At 41.9% G+C, this 21,698-nt stretch overlaps 1 protein-coding gene across 1 annotated transcript in view; it reads left to right on the forward strand.

The window, feature by feature from the left end:
* EPHA4 (EPH receptor A4) overlaps positions 1-21,698 on the forward strand; it is a 103,219-nt gene that overhangs the window by 58,370 nt on the left and 23,151 nt on the right. The window contains exon 5 of the mRNA XM_035888836.1: positions 1,806-2,144. Coding sequence (XP_035744729.1) covers positions 1,806-2,144 — 339 coding nt within the window. The remainder of the gene's footprint in view (positions 1-1,805; positions 2,145-21,698) is intronic.

Raw genomic sequence — 21,698 nt, forward strand, 5'->3', positions numbered from 1 at the left:
TATTTTTTTTTACACTTAATGAAACTTTTGGTGCGGGTTTTTTTTTTTTTTTTTTTTTTTTTTTTCTTCTCCCCAGTTTCATAGCATTTGACAAATAACACGAATAGAAAACCTGGAATGAAACTTGCCAGAACTTTCTTTCCCTTCCTTTTCTGGCAAGAGATCTAGTTGAACTTTTTTGAATTCCAGGCATCAAATATATTTTGATAAAATTTCAGAAGCTTTCACAAGCTCTCCTGTGTCTTGAATAAAAATTGAACTTGTGATTTTCTACAAAATAATTTCCAGTATTTTTCTGCTGATAATATTTGTATTTAAAGCTTTAACTATGAGTAATTACTAAGGACTGCTATATTTACTGTATTCCAGTTTGGATCATTGCATTTTGAAAGCTTCGTTCTCACTCTGTTTCATTTCTGTTCAAGACAGTATTTACCTTCTGTCCCATCCCAAAGTATTGTGTGCGTGGTCAGAGCGCCCTTGTGCTGTACCCCAGAACAGGCTGCCTTTTGATCATCAGTGAAGCTTTTTGTGATGCATAAAATACCCATCTCCTTCCTGGGCTTGCTCTGAATCATCCTTGTTAAATTTAAGGGTAGAAGAAGTGTGTCTCACCTCAACTGTATTGAAATTAGATTAAGAGTCACAAGATTGGCTCTTCTGCATTTTCAATGTGCTTATGGGTTTTGGGCCTGTGGGGATTTAAGCACACAAATAAGACTTCTGCTGGTGGGTTGGTTACAGAGGGAGGCAGGGCAGGGCACTGCTGGCGGGCAGTTTGCCTGCTCGGGCAGAGCCGACCATTACAGTCCCAGCGGGCTGCTGAGCTGCGTCCTGCGGGCCCTGTTCTGCTCCTGCCACCCCTGCCCTGCTCCTGGCTCTGCCCTGCTCCTGCCCAGGGAGGTCCTCCCCAGCCTGCCTTCAGTTGTTCCCAGATCCCATAGCCCCTGTCATGCAACCAGCTGGGAACTCCTTGGCAGCCTGTTTATGAGTCTTAAAGTCTCCTGTCCCCACTGTGCAAGAGCTGACCTTGTGTCTCTGATTCAGCCTTATTTCCAGGCTTTCTGTATGGTCTCTTGTTCCTGACCGGTTTTCTTGTGTCGGCTCTTCTTTCAGCTGCTCACCGTATTTTCCTCCCCAATTCTTTCACATTCTCCAGCACTCTCCTATTGTAACCTTTATTCTCCATCTTTCAAAGCCTTAGTTCTGTGTCCGGCTTTCTACTCAAATCTCCTTCCAGCATCCCAGAGTGTCATGTCCAGCACCCTGCCTGATGGGCTTCAGTGTTCACTGAATGCGATCTGACATCAACTTGGCTGGGAAGTATTGCACTTCTGTTCTTAAGAGAAAAATACTGGGAGAGCAAAACTTTCAATGAGAGTCTGCGTGTAGGTAATGGGGGGCCTCGAAAATCTCAAGTGAAGCAGGATTTTGTGCATTTGATGCTTTGCTCAGGAGATCATGGAAAAATGAATGTCAACCACGTAAATGTTAAGTTTTTTGTAACAAGTATAAACAGTGAAAGTGAAAAAACCCGTCTCTTAATTAATTGCAATACTGGGCTTTCAAGCTCATTTAGAGCTGGAAAATACTGTTAATTCATCAGATGAAGAGGTCAGAGTTTGACTTACCAGTTAATTTTTCACCTTCATTAGGAACACAGAGAAGTAAAATTCTGTGTGGTCTCCACTGTCCTTGACTTAACTGGGAGTTACACATGCTCAGTACCACCCAGGACCCTGTGTCTGAAGGTGTGATGTAAGGTTTTTCCAGTTATTAAGAACATGCGGTCTTTTTCTTTCTAGGCCCTCCATCTGCTCCCCAGAACCTGATTTCCAATGTCAATGAGACATCGGTGAACTTGGAGTGGAGCCCCCCCCAGAACAAAGGTGGTCGGGAAGACATCTCCTACAATGTGGTATGCAAGAGGTGTGGTGCCGGTGACCTCAGCCGCTGCCGGTCCTGTGGCAGTGGTGTGCACTTCAGCCCCCAGCAGAACGGCTTGAAAACCACCAAAGTCTCCATCACTGACCTTCTGGCACACACTAACTACACCTTTGAAGTCTGGGCAGTGAATGGAGTGTCCAAGCAAAATCCCAGCCAGGACCAAGCTGTGTCAGTCACTGTGACAACCAACCAAGCGGGTAGGAACCTAAACACAAATTCTCTTCCTCTCCTGCCTGTTTTTTTAGGAAAGCTGTGATTTCCATTACATTTAGTATTAGCAAATGAATGCAAGGAGCCCTAAGATGCGTAACTGGGTCAAACCCTTATTTTCTGGCTATTTATATGGGTAGTTTAAATTCTTTAGAGCTAGAAAAACAGAGGAGGGTTTGACTCGTTTTGCTGGGAGCAGAGCTTTGCTGCAGAATGCAGTGAGGACGCTGGGAGACATTCTGCAGAAGCAGAACAGCAGAGCTGCCCTGGGCGACATGAGGGGACAGAGCGAGGGCCGCCAGCGGCCTGGCCCTTTGGAGGGGAGACCCTGCACACGGTCACAAATGTGCCCTTGGTGTTCATAGAGGGCAAAATCTGCGCTGGGGGAGTGCACCACTGTGCTTCTGCCTCCTTCCCAAAAGGGCTGTGTAAGATTCAAAAAGAAGAATGAGCTGGTGCTCCCTTGCGTGCCTGCTCTCTCTCCTCTCCCTGCAAAGTCAATTAGATTCTGTCCCATTGTTAAATAAATACCTCCTTAACCTGCTGCTAACAACGTTTCAATTGATCAGAGCTGGCATTACTTTAGAAATCCTATATGAGCTTTCATCTTCATGCTGGCTGAGTTTTGCGTTTCGCTCATCTGGGAGAGTGAAATACCATTTCTGTTTATACCTGATTATTTCAGATACCCTGGGCAGTTCTACTGTTTTCAGTCCCCTGTGCTTGACCTAGTAAAATCTGCTGCAGCAGATTTGTGGTTTAGTTTTGATGATAATTCATATGATTTTTTAATTACATGGAAACATTGCTTGTTTGCAGCTAGCTAGGGTTTCAAGCACGAGGTTCCAGTTGAATTTTTAATTTGATGCACAAAATTATATACATTTGAATAGGACACTCTTCTATATGCAAATTCGATATCCAGACTGTCAGACCGGCTACAAGACTGTCAAACCTGTTACCTAATTGCTCTCAGTGCTGATTGCCTTCTCGAGTCCCACAGATGTTGCAGGCATTAAAGTGTAGCTTACAGGGCTATCATTTATTGTTAGACTTATGGTGTATGGCTCAATATTAATATTTTATATTTTGATAGTACTGGACTGTAGAAATCTTTTGAATTCTGTTTTCTAGTAGATGCGTGTGAAACATAGCTATGTGTAGTCTAAATCTACAAATTTTAGCTGTAGTCTAGAACACTTCAACATTAACAGTGAGAGATACATTCAATTTTGCAGTGACAGTTACAAGCAAAATTGTGGGGTCCACGCTGAGGCTCCTTTGAAAATCTGGTCCAGTGTTTTTTGTTCTTTACACATACAGTTGCCAGCATCCCTTTTAAATTATGAGTCAAAAATTCAAACTACTGCTTTGCCTAGTGAAAGAAGACTAATGGAGCACAGGGGCTATTACAGAGTCTTGGGAGAAAGCTGTGGGAGAATTCTGTCATATGCTATACGAAAAGAGAAGGTTGAGAACAGCAGCAGGGACACTGTTTCTGTGCTATGAATGCCTAGCAAAAGAGAGTATTTCTGACTGATTCTGGCATGTGTAAGGATTAGTGGATGCATATATGCATAAATAAGTGAGTGGGATCCATCTACCGTGTGAAAATTCTACCATCTTATGCTTTAATATGCAAACCGAAATCTGATTGAATATGCAAATAAGAATTGATTTTGTTTATTATCCATGAGTAGCAGTTCTTCACATCAGGAAATTTGTATTTTTGCCAACATTTCCAATTATGAAACATGCCCAGTCTATCAAATGCTTCAGAGGGCCGGAGAAAACTGTACCGGTACAAATGAAAATTAACTCCAAGGTGCCAGTGTTCTCCCTGTTCTTCATACAACTTTGTGTATTCTGCTGCATAGAAGATCTTAGTAGAAATGTATGGCCTAAACCTACAGATCTCAACTGAGATAAATAGTTCTTACGTATGCAAATAATCCCATTGATTCCAGTGAAACTGCTTGCTTGAGTAAAGGTTTGTAAAGTTGGACCCTTGGGTTTTACAAGCACTGATCTGTTTAATCATTGTAAATGTGTGTCTGGGGTGCATTAAAATTCTTGTGCCGCTCATTTTCTTTCACTATATTTCATTATAAAGAAATCATGTCACGATAGAGCACTGCCACAGGCTTGGTTTTGATCCTGCACCATTCTTACACTAGTGTAAAGCTGCCTTGGTTTCTTTGCTGCAATTTCTAAATTCAGATTAGAGCCAAGCTCCTCAGTTTTGCTAGTATAAATGACAGTACCAACACTGAAAATATGTAAATTACTTTATTGGTTTTGCTACCTATGTTTGCGCTTTCCAAAGTTTGATAGGGGAAAAAAAATGTTGTTAATGTGGTTCTTTAGTTCTTTAGCTATGAGCAGTGCTCTTGGGTCATATTCTGGGGAATTTGCTGGAATTGTTTGCAAGAGGTGCATCATGGAGTTAAAAGGCAGCAGGGATGACAGAGTATGCCAGGGACCAGGAAACCCTTCCTCTTAACACCAGTCTCAAACTGACCTTTCAAATATGCAACCATATCATCTGAAGAAAATCTATAGCAATTTCAGAATGCAGTTTTTGATGTCAGAATCACAAATCCAAGTATTTGTATGTTTGCTTGCATTGGTGCCAGCCCCTACAGAAGTTATGCATTTGGAGATGGACAGAAAGCAATGAGAAATCAGTTACTGCTATATTCTGTACGAAATTGAAGAAATGTGTTGCAATGACATAAAAGGTGCAGTTGAAAGGCACAGGTGGTTTTTTGTTTGCTTTTGCCATTTTATTCCTGGAGATAATGAAATGAGGCAGTTTACTTTCCCCCTTTGTTTAGAAACTCTTTTCAGTTTCCAATACTGTAGAAAAATGTTTAAATGAAAATAAGCTTTTGCCATTCAAAGTAGGATCAAAAAGCATTTGAAAAAGTATTTTTCCTGCTTCCTTTGAAAAGGTCCTGGTTTTTACAGCTTTTTTTTTTTTTTTTTAAAGAGAGAAGCTACATTTCAGGCTTTGAAGCAAGTAAAAATTTCTGTCTCCTGGTAAAATACTTCAATGTTGTGACATTTTAAGAACTTTGAGTGGTGAATTCAGCTTGCTATTCTGCATGTTTAGTATGACAACTTTTTTGAGAGGGGGAACTGCTACTCTATTCCCATATAAGTTTAAAAAGGCATTAAAAAAGCAAAGGGTGGAACACTAAGCTGTTGAAATTTGGAGCCAGTGCCCTTAGCACAATGAGTACTGGGAAATGCTGGTCTTAAGGGTCTCCGCCAGCACTGGTGACTGTTGTGGTTTTCTGCTTTCGATCAAATGAAATCAGCGCTTTGTCCATCTTTTAAAAATGTGAAATGACTTGTGGAAGAGATGCAGACCAGCAATTCTCATGTGATGCTGCTAGGAGAAGCTAATTTCAATGAGAAACCCTACCAGCCAGTTGACTGAATAGCTCAAAAATCTCTGGGCTCTCTTTTTTTTTTCTGCTAAGGATAATGCTGCGAAGCTGTTCAAAATTAAAAGTAAATCTCTTAATAAAGAGACCTTGTTCACAGCAAGCAGGAAGCTTTTGTTTTTTTGAAGAGGTGCTGAACAGTTTATATTTTTATTAAAGATTACAGCCGAGCTGTTTAGGTCTCCAACCTGACAGCCAGGTTCACGGGTAAGTTCGCCCATGTGCGTGCCCGAGGGGACAGCACCGCAAGGACAAGGTTTTGCACAGATGCTAAAGGCGTTCATAAGGCGGGGAGTGGTGGTGGTGGGGAAGCCTACACAAGCTCTAAATGAGATTTAAAATCCAAACTCTTTATGCTTCTTGCTTTCCTCCCTTCTTTTTGTTTGCATTTTATGAGGGATGCGTGCCCTTTTTGCTCCTTTGCTTGTTGGAGTTAAAACGATTGCTACTGCTGAATAAACAGACTGCCTGGTGAGTTGTTACCTTGTTAGGTTACCTTGGGCTCAGGGCTTCCTTAAGTGAGCCGGCACAGCTAGATGGAGGCAGGATGTGCCGATTAGGATGAAAATACAATGTAAATAAATAAACTTACTCTTTCTCTCATTGCATCACTGGATGTTTTCAAGCTGCCTGTGCTCAGGATCAAGAACTGATCTTTCTTAGAAATATCTCAGGCTTGCTGTCCCATTTTTCTCTCTTTATGCTCTCGCTCCGCTCCCCGGCTCCTTTGTCTCTGCGATCCCCCACACCTTGCCTGTCTGTTTGCCTCTCTCAAAGCTGCTTCCTCTCGGAGGCAGAGCGGTGTGGCCGGCTGTGCTGCAGTCCTTACCCCCCTCTTCTGTATCCTCCCTGGTCCCTCACCGTCACTCAGAGCCCTGCAGTTGTTCAGTATCCATTTCCAGGCAGGAACTAAAATGGGTCACGGTGCCAGCAGGATTTGAGGACTGCCAAGAAGACCCCCGTAAATTGAGTATTCTTCTGGGACAGGCTGCTGTTGTGGTGACCAAACTGTGAGGAACCTGAAATACTGACATTCAGTGCAGGAAAGGAAAATGCCAGCTCAGGTTTATTTAGCCTTTAGGTTTGTTTGTTGTTTTATGTTCTTCATTCCATAAAAGAAAAAAAAAATCTGAAAGATCCTGATCCTTTGAGGATGATTGTGTTTTAAGTTAGAAGTGGCGGGAGGGGGAAAGAAGTGGGAGTCATTTGCTTCCAGATGACTCTCAAGTTCTACTGGACTTTTTGATAGGGAATATATAGCCCCCTTTTGCATTTCGGTGGGTCGTCTTTGAAAGCCCACGTCTCCTTTCAGATGCTGATTAGCATTCCTCACGTGTCGTACAGAACAGAACAGAAAATGCATATAAGGTCTTACATTCTGCTGGTGTGGTTTAGCCCGTGCAGACTTAAATTCGCAGTCAGTAAAAATTCATGGGCATACATTGCCCTTGGTCAGTGTGCACTCCTCATATTGACAACGTAATAGGTGCTCAGGCAGATCAAAAGCAAAACATGCCAAGGCCAGGAAACTTAAAGTTTTCAGTAGCTTCTTTTTAATGTGCTACTTTCCTGGATATTTATAACTTATCTATAAAGAATTGCTCTGTAGTGAAACATCAAAAGACATTGTTAAATAGATTTCAGGCGCAGAGCTTTCTTTAGGTGGCTGCATGAATACCCTTAAACTGCTACTGGAAAATAAAATTAACAGATACTCTGAAGATCGATCGATCGATCCATGTGATTTTCTAAACTCCATCGTGTTCTTTGAGTATAGTTTCCTAGTTTCACTATAAAGAACAGTAAATAATTTCTGTTCACTGAGAGGGAACATAACATTTTTTGATTTTGTATGTGGTGATATTTATGTGCATACTGAGAACCTTGTCGATAGGGAGCTGGTAAAAGGAGGTATAATTTTGTTTTCAAAAATGGCAAGGTCTGTAGTTGTTCAGAGTTCTATAGCTTTATGCTCAGCTCTTGCAAAAATTTTCCTTTTTTTAATGTAGTCCTGGTGATGAGCTGTTTATTGTTGTGTTGAAACATAATTTTGAAGGGCTGTATAACCCCAAGGAAGATGTCTTCTCCAAATAGCCAAGGAAGGACCTTGGTGAACTTGGAAGACAGGATTCATCATGCAGTTGTTCCAGAGTTTCACAGACCCTCTAAAATAGCATAAGCTGGCAAAATAAGTCATTTTCTGTTCTGACATCCCCCTTCCCTTGTGCCTGCTGAGCATACTGGGAGGCTTGGGCAGGTCAGCTCCCCTGTCACTGCTGGTGGGTTTCCAGTCCGGGTTTCCCTGCCTAGCTCCTGTAGGTGGTGGGAGGATTGAGGTAGTGCTGGTGAGGTTTAGGGCATTGTGGAGGGCAGGATGAGGTGCTGGGACAGGCTGTTAACTAGCTGAGCATTTTGGACCAGTTGGAAACTGTTGAATGGTCTAACCTGGAAGCCGTCAATGTGGGTGAGTTTGTGTTTTTGCCCAAGCAGAGGAGTGCATGGCACTGCGGATGCTGGGCACAGCAGTACCTGGCTGTAGCCTTCCCAGATATCCAGGAGTTGATTCAATTTTTCTTTTTTTTTTTTTTTTTTCTTTTTCCCCAAGGTACTTGCTACCAGCATGGTCCCACCCTTTCCAGTTACTTGTTCCCTGCGGCCAAAGGATACAAATAGCCTGTTCCAGGAGTCCTTTTACAGGCACACAAACCCAGGAGGAAACTTGTGCACGTAGCTGGGTGTGTATAAACAGTCACAGCACCCTGGCCACCTAGTTCCCCACAAGCCTAATTTAAAATAATCTCTTGGCAAACATCTGGATACATGCCAGATGTCCAGAGCATGGGATGTGTGTATGTGATACTACTAACTGCTGCATTCTTTTTTCTGCAAAATGTCAGGCTAATGGAAAAGAGGAGTTGCACAGGGGTGTTTTTATTTTGCTTTAAAGGTGTTTGTACTATAAGGATGATGGATCAGCAGTCTCCTTGTTCCTCAAATGGAGCTGTGTCAAGCATGAATTCAACGTGACACTCTGAGTGATTTGTTGCAGCATCTTGCAGAATTCCAGATTAATTGTATGCAACTTTCTCGTTTTGAATCGAAACCAGCATGGTTTCTAAGCCTTCACACTTATCTGCTAGACATAAGCAGCAATCCCTCCCCGTACACATATTTTCAAGCAGAAGGGTTGGGACAAGTTGTGAGCTGTTGCAGGGTTTCACCTGCCATAATCGGCGAGGTGACCTGCCAGGCTGTGTGGGACAGTGACCTGCCTCGTTCTTCCTGGCTTCGTGTCTCTGAGGGAGTTGTGTTTTGGCTTTTGCTGTCTAAAGATTTACATAGAAGGGAGCAGCCGCGAGGACTTCTGAAGCAAACCAAATAATGTATTTTGAGAAACCACAGACCTTTTAAATATAAACATGGTGGGAGATCCAGAAAGAAGATAAGTGATCCCAGCACAAGAAATTTGGGAATTGCATGGAAGCAAACAGTTAGAAGTACTTTTGAATGAGCAAGTTTCAGTGTTGAGCGTGAGATTTCTCAGAGCCACAGAGGTGTCGTGTTGACCACGTTGGATTTCTTCTACTGTGTGTTTAATTACGTGTGTAAGATAATGTCTCTGAGTAAGGAGCTTCTTCAAGCTGGCAGATGCAAGTGGGAATTTCTTACTAACAACTCTGCGTTCTTGCACGGGCTTTAACTGACGGTTTGTAATAAATGCGTAGTTAAAGCATACGTGCTCCCGTCTTAAAAACAAAACCAGGAAAACTATTGTTGGGAAGCATTAAATTATTATTTTAAGGTAACTACAGCTTTTCACAAAGAAATAATAATTAAAATAACAACTGCCTGCCTGCTGGCAAAGCTGTCTGCACCACCCATTTCCATGAATTTGTATTCAAGGTGGGGGATACAAGTCTTGGTCAGAAGGAAAAAAAAAAAAAAGTGCTTTCTAAAGATCCTCAGTAAATAACCAGCTTCAGGGTTCAGCGAACAGCTTAGACAAGCTGCATGTCAGATAGAGCCAAGAAGTAATTGCAGCATTTAAATAAAAGTTTGGTCACATTTTAAAAAAGATCTCATGGTTTGCTATGGAGGTGAGTTACATATCTTCCTGGGGAAAAGGCGTTTAATTTCAGGACTGGGTAACGTTGACCAAATTTAAATTATATAAATTTACTTTTAGGAGACATCAAATCGGATCAAATTCTGGTCTCAGTGATGTTAGTACAGATGAATAGTTACCAAAGTTAGAGATGAAGATACGGTCCTGCAGCTTTTATTTGCTCTGGACTATTTAACTGTGCATTTCCTTTCTCTGGCAGTGCACTGCTATTTCACATTTGTGCAGCTCGCTGTCCAGTCTGAGCTCTTCCCTTAAACAATTGGCAAGGCAATATCTTCATGAGGAAGGAGATTTTACTCAAGAATGTTTGTGGCTACCAAATGTTTAGATGGGCTTCTAAATTTTCTAGTTGTTTTTGTAGCTGACTACATTAATTGGAAAGCAGCCAGAGAGACAGCAGAGTCCTGTCTGTAGTTGAGCAACAATAAAAGGCTTCGGAGAACTTTATCAAAGCTTCCATTAACCCCCTGCTGATGTCCTCAAACAGGATTTTTCGAGAGAGTGGAAACACAAAGGCTAGGCTGCACAACTGCCCCTGTGTGTCCATTCAAAGGTTTTAAATCCGCACAGTTACTAATTAAAATGCCATGCAGACTAGCACAAATAAACATTGCTAGTCCCTGAAGCCCAAAGTTTCCGCACTGGCTCGTAGTTTGGAGGGCAGGATGCTGAACTGACCTCACGAGGGTGGGTAAAGCAGCCCCCTTTGGTTCAGGTATTCTGTCCTTGGAGGAGGAGTTGCAAAACGTGCGTTGAGTCCTTCCATATGCATGAAATCATACTCCCAGAATGCCATCCCAAGGCAGCCTGTTATTTTTTATTTTTTGCACAGTATTGCGTTGAACCGTGAGGACTAAATAGAGCTGTGGCATGCCTGCTGGATCTCTATAATCATGTTTGCCAGATTTTGGCGGACATCAAAATGCTGAGCACACGAGTGAATACTGCTCCTTTCATTGAGAAATGTCACTTCAGATTTAGCCCCACGTGTGAACTGGTGTGCAGGGAGCGCTTTATTATCATGGCAGGGCTCCAGTGGGCTTCCCCTCCCAAACAAAGCAGGCAACTGCGTAGCCTCTATCTGCATCTACTTGAAGGATTTCATGGCGTCTCCTTAAATTAAGGTAATCTGCCTTCATTACTAAATTCAAGAACCAGAGTCCCAGAACTTGTTGTAGTGCACTCTGAGAATGGATTCAAGGTCTCTGAAAGTTGTGATTTGTGAACTGCTAATAACAAAAATTATCAAGGTTTGGGTTTATTTTTTTAAACGCAGTCTAGAGAAATGTAGGAAGCTCAAGCATTTGTATTTTATTCCTCTGGTCATTTGTATTTCAAAACATCCCTTACGGAAAAGTCCTACTGTTAATTTAAAAGGAAATGATAACTTTTGTCTCAGCCTTCTGAACTGTTCCTGCAGAATTTATTAGGATTTTTATCCCTGCTATCAGATTCTATCACCTAGTCTTAAAAAGACGATTGACTGATTTGGATTTTTTTTATTAAATACTTCTACTGGTCCATAAAGTCTCTTTGGTTTTGTCTGTACTAAAATCAATTGAAAGTACCCATGGATTACTATAGACAGAAAAGCGCTTAAACTGTAATGTGCTTTGGATATAAATACCTTTTGAGTTCCATAGATTACTGAAGAATAAAAGGAAAGCACTGAAGTTTTTAATTAGCTTTTTATTATTTTTAATTTTCTGTGTGCCATTAAATGGTCCCATCAATAAATAATAGAAAAAGACAGTTTTGGCTAAGCAAAATAAGAAGGTATAGTGGGCTGGAAGAGATGTCTCATATATGAATTGAGTTTTGTGTGGTGTCCATTTATTTTAGCAAACAAATAAAGGCATGATCTCGAGACAACCCACTACAACGGCTCCCTGGGAAGATTGCGCTTGTCTCGATAACATACTGCGTTCTTTAAATCTGTCCTCTGAATCAGCCTCAATTTATCTTTCTTAGCACAAAAGGGAATGCAGATGGAATGGCTGCAGCCTCCCTTCTAGTTTATCAGGATATTGTGCATGCACATAAATAAGGCAGAAAGTGACTGGAATATGTAAGTGGCTGAGTGCTAAATCCTGTGTTTTTCAAGCTCCCCGGGCACTCTGGGACAGGGTGGCCAAGGGGAGCCCGGTAGGAGCTGCAGAGATTTGTGGGCTCTCTGTCGTACTTCAGACACGATGTGCAGACCCAGCGGTGCCTTTCCAAGAGCGTTTCAGCCGTTTGCTTTCACTGCTGCCTATGCTGAAGGTTAAAACTGCAATTATGCAAGTACTGGGGAGAACTGATTTGAAGAGAGTGGAGTGGGCTCAAAGGGAGACTTCTTTAGCACCACTTGCAGAGAGAATATTTTTATTTATATTTGTTGAACCGACAAGCTGCGAATGTCACAGATTAGAGGGACTGTGTAGCACAGGACCTTCCTAGCACAGACCTTCAGTCTGACTGATCCTTAAATGGAAGTTACCAGCTTCATCTGGATCAAATGAGAAGATAATCACATTTTTGGACCTGTTGATGACAAAACTGAACTAAAAACAAAACCATGAACCTTACAGGGAGGAGAGAAGTGCTTTGCATGCTGTTGGAGGAAGAAATGATTTTTGAATTGCAGGTTCTGAATGAAGCTTATATTTTAACTTGCAGCTCCCATCTGTGCACTTCTCAGTTCCACCCTCTATGTACCCTCTGGGCCCTGGCCTCGGAGGGGAGCAGAGACCTGCCCCAGAGACCTTCTTGTCAGGAGTTGGGGCAAGCTCTCTGTGTCCTCCTATCTGCTGTGAATCTGGGACTGACTCAGAATATGGACCCTTCTATGCGATTGCTGAGCTAATTTGGGATTATTGTTTTCATGGGCCTTTATTTGCCCAGACTGTAGCTCAGTAACTCCTCCTGGCTGATTCCTTTGTACAACTCCAAATCTTCATAACCTCATGAGGTTGATTTTTAATTTTTTTTATTTATTTTTTTAGGATTGAAGTTTTTCAGACTTTGTAATGGCACTTGCATTGCACAGGAAACTTTGCCAATTATCTTTCTGACTGTTTTCCACTGAGGCAGCTACCTTTAATATTTAATTGCTTATTCCATTTGGGGTTTTTCTAATTGACACAATTTTTAAATGAATAATGCACAAGTTCTCAGTATCCGGCATAAAACCAAAATAATGAAACCCCTTTATAAGTTTAATTATGTGCCACCTATGATGTAATCGGCCACTGGCATCATGAGCTAAGATTTTAATTTTAAGGTTTGCGTGTTTCAGGAAGCTTAAGACTCTTCCCCAGTTTGCCCATATCACTTTTTCTTAAATTTTTTTTTAACTGAACAGCAAACTTCAGGTAGCTTTGCTTTTTGCAGCAACACTGTGTGTAGAATATAGTTTTCTCTCTTGTTGGCTCTATTAATGATTTTTAATTTCCTTGAAGAAATCTGCCTGTTGCCGATGAAGGAAAGGGGGCTTAATTTGGTTTCAGTGAGAGGACCTGGTAGAAGAGCTCCGAGTGCGAGGGTTAGGTGTGCTGTAGTCCAGTTCTCTCTGGTACTTTTCCAAAAGCAGAGACTATCTTTTTCCCCTGAAGAAGAGGCACTTTGATGGGGAGTATGGCAGGGTGTCTTGCAGCATCCTGGAAGAACTGAGGATCTCCAAGTGCTGTCAGACCAGTGTTCTTCACAAAGTGCTACGAATTTGAGCCCAGAAAACTTAAACCTTGATTCAATCTCTAGAGTTTCTCAACAGCCCAGAGGCAGAGATCGTATCATGTCGAATCCATCCAACCTTTGTACAGAAGGTACTTCACCGGAGTTCCAGCTGAATGCTCTGAATATCAATTATAATTAAAATTTATAGGTCGTTCAGCTGAAATGTGAATACATAAATGCAAACCTTCTGCACCAGCCTCTTCTGTGTGGTGGAGCTTGAAGTAAATAAAGGTGAAGTTCCTTAACTTTGGTGACTTCGAAACAATTTATTACTCTCAAGTGTTAAGATGGGAATTCTGATTTTTATTGTCAGGTAAGTCCTGGGTTTTGATTCTTTTGGGTGCCGCAGGCTCAGGAGGGCATGTCTGAGACCCAGCCTGCAGTTGCTGTTGGAGCTGTGTATCACAGTTGAAGTGAAATGTTCATAATTTTATTATCTGTTCTTCCTCCATGCCACTTCTGACTTTGGGTGATTGATCTGAGAAACCCAAATGGCGAAGTCTAACTCTCTGCTATTACCATAGCACTTCAGAGGCAAGGATGAGACAATGTGGCCAAATCTATTTATTAAAATAGCGAATGCTGCTTTAGCAAAATGAGTCATGACGTTTATTTATTTATTTTGTTTAGAAGATATTTCAGTATTTCCAAAGCATCTAAGTGGGATGTAGGGCAGAGGCTTTTATTTGTCTGGATTTCAAAAAGGCTTTTAAGCAGGTCTTTTTACAAAATCTAATATTCTTAATGCTGAAAGTAAGTGACCAAGGAAGTTATTTAGCACTTATATATATCATCTAGACGTCCATGTTTCAAGTAAATAAAAAGTAACTGCGTGAGAACCAAGGAGAACAGCATTAGGAAATGTGTTGCCTTGGGTACCAAATCACGCATTTGCCTCACAGCAGGTTAAGCTTTACGCCATAACTGTTGGGGTAACCACACGATCAGGTGGCTTAGTGGTACATATAAGAAAGGAGCAAGGAACAGAGATGAGGCTTCCTGTTAATAGATACAAACATGAGGCATCAGGCGAGAGCTGTCCTTTGCCATGTGAGACAAAGGGTTGCCCCTTTGGGATTTTAATAGAGCAGGGTCAATATTTTCAGTATTGTTTTATGGATTGTTCATAGGCTGTTGTAAGTGGTTTGAATGCTGCGCACAATAAGTGGTTTGCTGGGCACAGATACAGTAAGTTATTTTGTTGGTCCTGTACAATTTAAAAACAGCTTTACCCCCCTCGTCTGTTGACTGACGAAGCGTATGCAGACATGTCTTAACTTCTCTGGCTGCGGGCAGGAGGATGGGACAATCAGAGGAGGAGTAGCTGGGTGGTGGCTTGTCCTGAGGGAAGGGCTTAGAGAATGGGGCAGGGGTCTGATTTGGGGGCATCTGATGTGTCTTTGAGGGTAGCTTTGATTTCCTTGTGGAAGGGGCCAGAGGGGGAGTGGAGGAGTTTGTTTTGAAAAGGCGGCTCAGCAGATCCTCCTCCCATGCAGCAATACAAAGGTGAAGGACGGGCTATTTCTGGGGAGGAATTAGCGCTGGTGGCTACCTCTGGCTTCCTGGGAAGAACAGCAGGGTGTGTGGGTGAGGTAGAGTTGTCCTGAGGGGATGGTGGTAAGTGGGTCAGATTGCTCCAGACTACTTATTTTGAGCAGTTGGGGAATGCCCTGTTTCCAACATTATTATCTCTCTTAGTAAGTAGAGGTTATGGTCTCTAATTTCTCATTCAGGCTCCCTCAGGGCCACTGTAGCCCAGGGGTGCTGTACATTGTTCCTGGTGGTCTAGTGCTTGCTGGACCAGTGTCTGGGAAGCAAGAGGGTGATTACAGAACATGCTTCCCAGAAGCGTTCAATCCAAATTTGGGTTGTGGGATCTTACCTCTAAGCGTGACTGGTCCCAGCCCTAAAGGAGGACTCAGAGTTATGGCAATCTCTCTTTGTCCAGACTGCATGGCACATTTTCTCTGCTTCTCTCAATCTAATATAATGCAGTGGAGCATCAGTGTTGGCTTCTTTAGGCTACAAAATTTATTGTTGTTTACATTGAGTCAGATTCTAACCTCAACTAGAGGGAAGAGTAACTGCAACGAGACCTGCTTTGTGACCAGCGGCTCCAAAGCTGCTCAGGTCAGACAGCTGCTGACTAATTCCCCATCTTAACAAATTGCTTATAGCTCTGCAGTTTCTTAGAGCGATTCACAGCGCTAAGTACGTTCACCCTTCTTGTGTTAATCATTCTAGTTTAAACACTTAAAAATGTTTCAGTGCTGGTTTTTAAGTAGTTGTAATGTTCAGACAGATTTTTATAAATTGCCTTCCAACTGAAAGACTTGTTTTCCTGTTTGTTTTAAACTGGCATTCATACATACAGGAAATACACAATATTCTGCCATGTTTCTGTTGGCAACTATTAAGTTATCCTTGTCAGAACATGCCAACAGGATTTCTTAGCAAGCTAGCAGAAAGAAAACAAGCAGTTCTCAGACTAAACAGACCCCATGCTTGAGTTGTAATACAGATCTCTTGCTAAATGCTATGTAGATTCTATAATCTTTTGGTTTAAGGCAATCTTTGGGATTGCAGGTTGCAGATTCAGATCTTTGGAGTTACTCCAGACCTGCATTGCATTAGCTGACATCATTATTTGGCCTTCGGAATTGGAGGGCCAGTACCTGAAAATAATGTATTGCTGTCAAGAGCTGCTGCTCAGAAATTAATAGCCAGAATGAGCCGTCTCCTGGGTGTGCAAAATCATCTTCGTCACCCCATCTCACTGCAGTTCCTAATGCAAACCACGGGGAACCGTGGTCAGACCTCAGCTCCTATGATTGGTTTGATCTAAATTGGAGCAGTTCTGGTATGCTGAAGTAGTCTGTGCTAAAACTGATGCAGAACTGGATGTGCAACCCAGAATATACACATGCTCTTTGCGGATCCTCGGTAGCTACTGCATGTCTCCAAGAACTGACGCTGGAGTAGGGTGGCAAAAATACAGCGCTCTAATAATCCTCAACTACTACTATTTGTTGCTGCTAGCAGCCTGGGTTTTCCTTCAAGCTTTTGATTTGATGCAAGTCAGAGCCAGCTTTTGTGGTTTGGCAAGATTTGCAGCGCAGGTTCTTTTGGGAAAGGCAAGAAATGAAGACTTTAAAATGGAGGAAATGTTTAAAACAGAGTAATGCTGTGTAAACGGTATTTAAAATTCCATTTTCTAGCCCTTTTCTTCATGAGCACATCATTGCAAATGTAACTGGTGTGAGCTAGTCCCTAGGTTTGAGAGTTTGTCACTTTTTTTTCCCAGAGCTCTTTGGCAAGGACTGGGTTGCGGAGCCTGGAAAGAAAGGGAAGATCACCTATGCCTGTCATTTTGGGGTGAAGGTGTCCTATGAGAGTATCCTGTGGCAGAGCTGGTGCTTTTCCTCAGCAGCATAACTTCTAGTAACAAGGAGGAAAAGTTTACTTCAGAAGTATTATGGCTGATTGAAGGGATTGGGAGAAAGAGGCCAAGCTCAGCTGTCACGCTGCTTCACGTTGTGTTGGCAGGATTTTCAAGTGTGGGTGGATAACCTTGGGCACTTTACTCTAGTGGCGTAGATTTAAAGTCTTTGCTTTAAATGCTAAAGCTTGAAAATCCTGGCCTGAATCTTGGTGTGTCTCAGTTTCCAAGCTGGGAGGTGTTCCTCGTCGGTTGTCATTCCTGGGGGAGGGAGAGGCAGACGGTGGGAAGAAAGAGGACTCGGGAATGTCTTGGGACGCTTCCAGTGGCTCGGTTGAGCAATCAGGGCTCTGGATCCTTGTCCAAGTCCTAACCTGGCCCAATCATCACTAGTACAAATGTTTGCTCCACTTATACAGAGGGAATAATGAAAAAAAAATATGCATGTGGTTAGTTTTTAAAGTGCTCATCCAGCCCGCAGACTCTTGCTGGTCCCTAGGAGAAAGGCGTAGCTGTCACTGTGAAGAAGGGGAATGCCAAGCTCCAGCTCAGTTCTTCAGACGTGCACAGATGTCTAATCTGTGCGTGCACATAGGTACACACGTGCAAAAGCCTTTCATGTGCTTATCCTTCTGTACATACACGGCTTATACATATGCTATGCATATGTTTGGAAATTTGGTCATGCTGAAATGTGTTCTCCTTTGTTTGCAAAGCCATTTGCCAGGAGTACTCGGAGCACAGGGTGATACTGCTCAGGAACAGGAGCATTTCTGCCTGGACAAGAGAGAGGAGTGAGTAAAAGTCCCAAGGGACCAACAGGAAGCAGAACTGAACACCAACATTTTAGGAAAGAGAAGAACTGCTTGCTTTTTGATTTTTTTCTGGTACATGTAACTAAATAGGGCTGGATACTTCTACCTCCGCTTGATTTGAAGTCAGTGTGACAGCTAGTAGAGTCAGTTGCTGTCTTACATGAATAAAATTAGCAGAATCTGGCCCACAGAATGTTGCCTTTAGAAATTATTAAAAACATACTTGATTCTCTGTGTTGTGTATCCTTTTCCTGCTGTGAGATTATTTGATAATATAATTTACAAAATCCCGTGTAAAAACCCAGAATATTACAAGGTAAATATTCAAAGAGAAAACCTGAAATGTGCCAGGTTCCCTTAAATGTGTTTTGTCCCAATTAAGGGAAGATCTTTTATTGTCTTGTTTTGATTTCAAAGAGGACTTCCCTTCAGTGTTAGATTCTCAGAAATTTTATTTTTTTTTTTTTAAGTAATTAATAATGGAGCAGGCTTTTAGTATCTACCCTGGAAGGTAAAAACCCTTAATCACAGTAACATCATTAGTGCTTTCAAGCATTTAATTTTGATGCTTGACAAAGCGCATAGCCATTGATAAGAACAAATAAGTGTTGTTGTGTGCAATTGAGGGGAAAAAGAAAAGCATGAAAACCCCTAAGCTTCAAGTAATTAAATTTAAATATGTTATTTGAATTTAGCTGAGATAATGTACAAACTGTGGGTATATTTTTCAATCAGTGAAAGACCCCTTGAGTAAACATGATCCATTTAAATTCAAATCATGGGGAGTGGAAAGTAAGCCCTGCTGTGGTTAAGAAGGCATCTTCACTAAAACACTGGGCATTGTGTATCTTTGATATCCGAGTACTCATGTGTTGTAGTTTTATAAAGGGCTGTTTTCACTCATGGATGCCTACATGCCAGAGACTTTATTGCATCTATTTATTTCCTGTTTTTTTTTTCCTTTCCCCCCCTCTCCTAATTTGAACCAGTAATGAAAAACTGACACTCTGTTTCTGCCATCCTTTAAAGTGCCTCAAAACTGTTACAATTCGGCACTTACTAGCCTTGGGATATGGCTTTATGGCATTTGGGTGAAGTTTTTGTAGTACATCTGTGCTCTTTCTCTCTCTGTAGGCCGCAAGCTCAGAACCGCAGTAATAAAACTACTAGTAGGTGTTTAATGGCAGGTTATTGAGGAAGTAGATAAAAGAAAATTGTGACATTCGCATCAGTAGGGAGTGGGGTTTTTAAGGGAGAGGAACTGCTGAGCTTTGAACTAGGGAAGGTTACACTTGGTGCTTTTGTTCAAGGGGACCCCTTTTTAGAGGCCAAAATACCTCGTCATTCTTCCCTGTGAAATGGGCTCTTCTGGTAGAATTGGTGCTTGGTCTGTGCACATGTGGCAGAAGAACTTGCGTTGGAAGCAATGGTGATTGAGAAACAAGTTTTTGCTTAGTGTTTCTTTCCAAATATTGGGGAGTAGGGAGGAGGAAAGTGCAAAAAGTGAAAGAAAAATTGATCTCCCACTCCCTTTCAAAAGTATTATGTGATCTTACCACAAATATCTTAATTCTGCACATTATTTTTTTTTTGGTCAAGCTGTCCTCAGTATATTTTGTGTAGGAATGTGTGTATATAATGAACAGTTAGCCCACGCACATATAAGAAAAGATTGTCTTTTATTCTGCTCATGATCAAAGCATCATTTTACAACCTGTTACATGTTTACCTTCACATCATCCCCAAGAGGCAATTTAAAGGCAAAAGGGAGAAGAACAAAGAATGTAAATATTTTGCAGAAGCTCACCCATCAGGCTGTGACTGCTGCCTGGATTGCCACGATGACCTGGCAGTGGTGATGTCCTCTGTCCTGGACTCTTCTGAGCAGATTCTTATGCCCTTTTGGTAATATATGTCCAAGGAGACCCAGACCTGTTGTTCTTCCAGAAGCCCAGTCTTTCAACTACTCAGGTCAACTGGTGGATCCTGGAAAGCAAGGAGACAAATAAACCTGATTTATAGGGCTATTTGCAGAAATAAGAGAATTGGTAATCGAGGATTTTATCCATGGAGTGGGATAACTGTAGTTCTCCCTGAGGTTACTGAGCCCAGTTCCTCAAGGTCCACAGAGCTGCAGATCACCATCCTATTGCATAGAACCTTAACAGATCTGCGCTGTAGAGATGTCAAAGAGCTCCTGGACAGCCTCTTGCAATTCTGGCATTTCACCCTGTAGTTGGACTTCAGCACTTTTAGGATTTCTGTATAGCATATGGAGAGGCAGGATGTACAGTCAAAACAAAAAACCTCAGAAACAAATTGCTCATCTGCAGAATACAGGACTAAAGAAGAGATTAAAGTTTCAGTAGGATGAATTTGCATATAAAGGACGGGGAGGAAAAAACAGGGCCATTCTTACAACTGTAATCGTAAGGCATAACAAAGGAATCGATATACAAGTCCTCTTTGTGTCCTGGGGACTGGGAGCAGGTTGTTTATTCCAGTATGGTGTAGTGCCTGAGATCAGCTGTCCATTTTTGAGAGACTTGAGAAAGCGCTTGTTAAACTGTATAAAGCTAAGCATCTTTCACAAGAAGGAGTAGTTAATATACATTCTTCTGCTGCAGATAGCCATTTTACAACCGAGAAGAAATGCGTTTTCATACAGCACTTACCAGGCCAATATCGAAAGACTCACTAAATTCCAATATAAATGCCTGCAGAAACGAAATGGGAAACCGAGGAGGTTAAAAAGAGGATAAAGGAAAGAAAGTGAACTTTCTCTCTACGATTCATGAGTTCAGACCCGCATAAGTGACAGATTCTCAGTAAAAAGAATTGCCTGTCTGCCCTGCATGAGGCACTGATTAACTAAGCAGATTTCTCTCCAATTGGTTTATCAGTAATGTCGCATGTGTGTTTTAGGGTAACAAATCGGATTTCTAATTTATTAGCTGAGCAGTATTCTTACTGCAAAGGGAAAGGAAAAAAAAAAAAGCCCGATTCTCTGTTGAGGAACTGTGAGGTTATTAAGCAGGTTCTCAATCATGCCACAGATACAGCCTGATGGAGCACACCTGGATCCTCCCTGTTGGCAGTGTTTATGGTCTCCTCTGTCATCTAGTGTTTGCCTTTGCATGTGAGAGACAGGCAAGGAAAAAGAGAGAAAGGTTCTGGAGGCATTTCTAACAGAGATGCCAAACTGTCAAACAGTAAATCGGGAAGCAGCTCCCTGATGGTTTCACATCAAGAGGAGACACCCTTTTGCTGCTGCGTGGCGTCTACTGGTTATTTTCCCTTCCATCAGAACTGTCTGATATGGTCAAGTAGGTTTGAGGCTTTCAACATTCAATTTTCCTTTCATTTATTGTGACTTTTATTTATTTGTCTTTCTTGGTAGTTTTCAAGGATACATGTTTCAAGGATACTTTTTACTCTCTTGACATTTTCATGGATCGTCATCCCAAAGTTAAGGGTAGAAAAAGAAAGGGAAAAGGGGAAAAAAAGAGCAATGTGGCTACAGATTGAGGGGACAAAAGATGAAATATATTCAATTTAGGAAGACCTCTAATCTCTGGTTATACAGGACAGCTTTGTTAGATAAGATTAAAAATTTCATGAATGTCCCTTTTTATCCCTGGAGACTCCGCCATTTATACCAGCTATTGTCAGCATCAAAAGAGCTTGATAACAGCTGGCTAGAGACGTGACCACACAGCAACACAACAGCAAGAAAGGGGCAGCCGGGTTCATAAATCTTCAGAAAACCCGTTCCCCCAGCGCAGCCATGAATCTGCTGCTATCACAGTCAAAAGGAGAACGCATTGTCCTCCAGCCAGTCAAAACCCTGAACTTCAGCATTAGCGGGGGCTCTATTGAAAGTGTAGGGTGCACAATGAGATGTTTTCCATTATCTTCTTCATTGCAGCCCTTATTACTGCACACAGATAGAGTTTAAAGGATCTTTGAGTTTAGCTTGTTGCTAGGTAAGAGTT

The sequence above is a fragment of the Egretta garzetta genome, unplaced genomic scaffold, assembly GCF_000687185.1.
Source record: "Egretta garzetta isolate BGI_Z169 unplaced genomic scaffold, ASM68718v1 scaffold161, whole genome shotgun sequence".
In the NCBI taxonomy this organism is placed as follows: domain Eukaryota; kingdom Metazoa; phylum Chordata; class Aves; order Pelecaniformes; family Ardeidae; genus Egretta; species Egretta garzetta.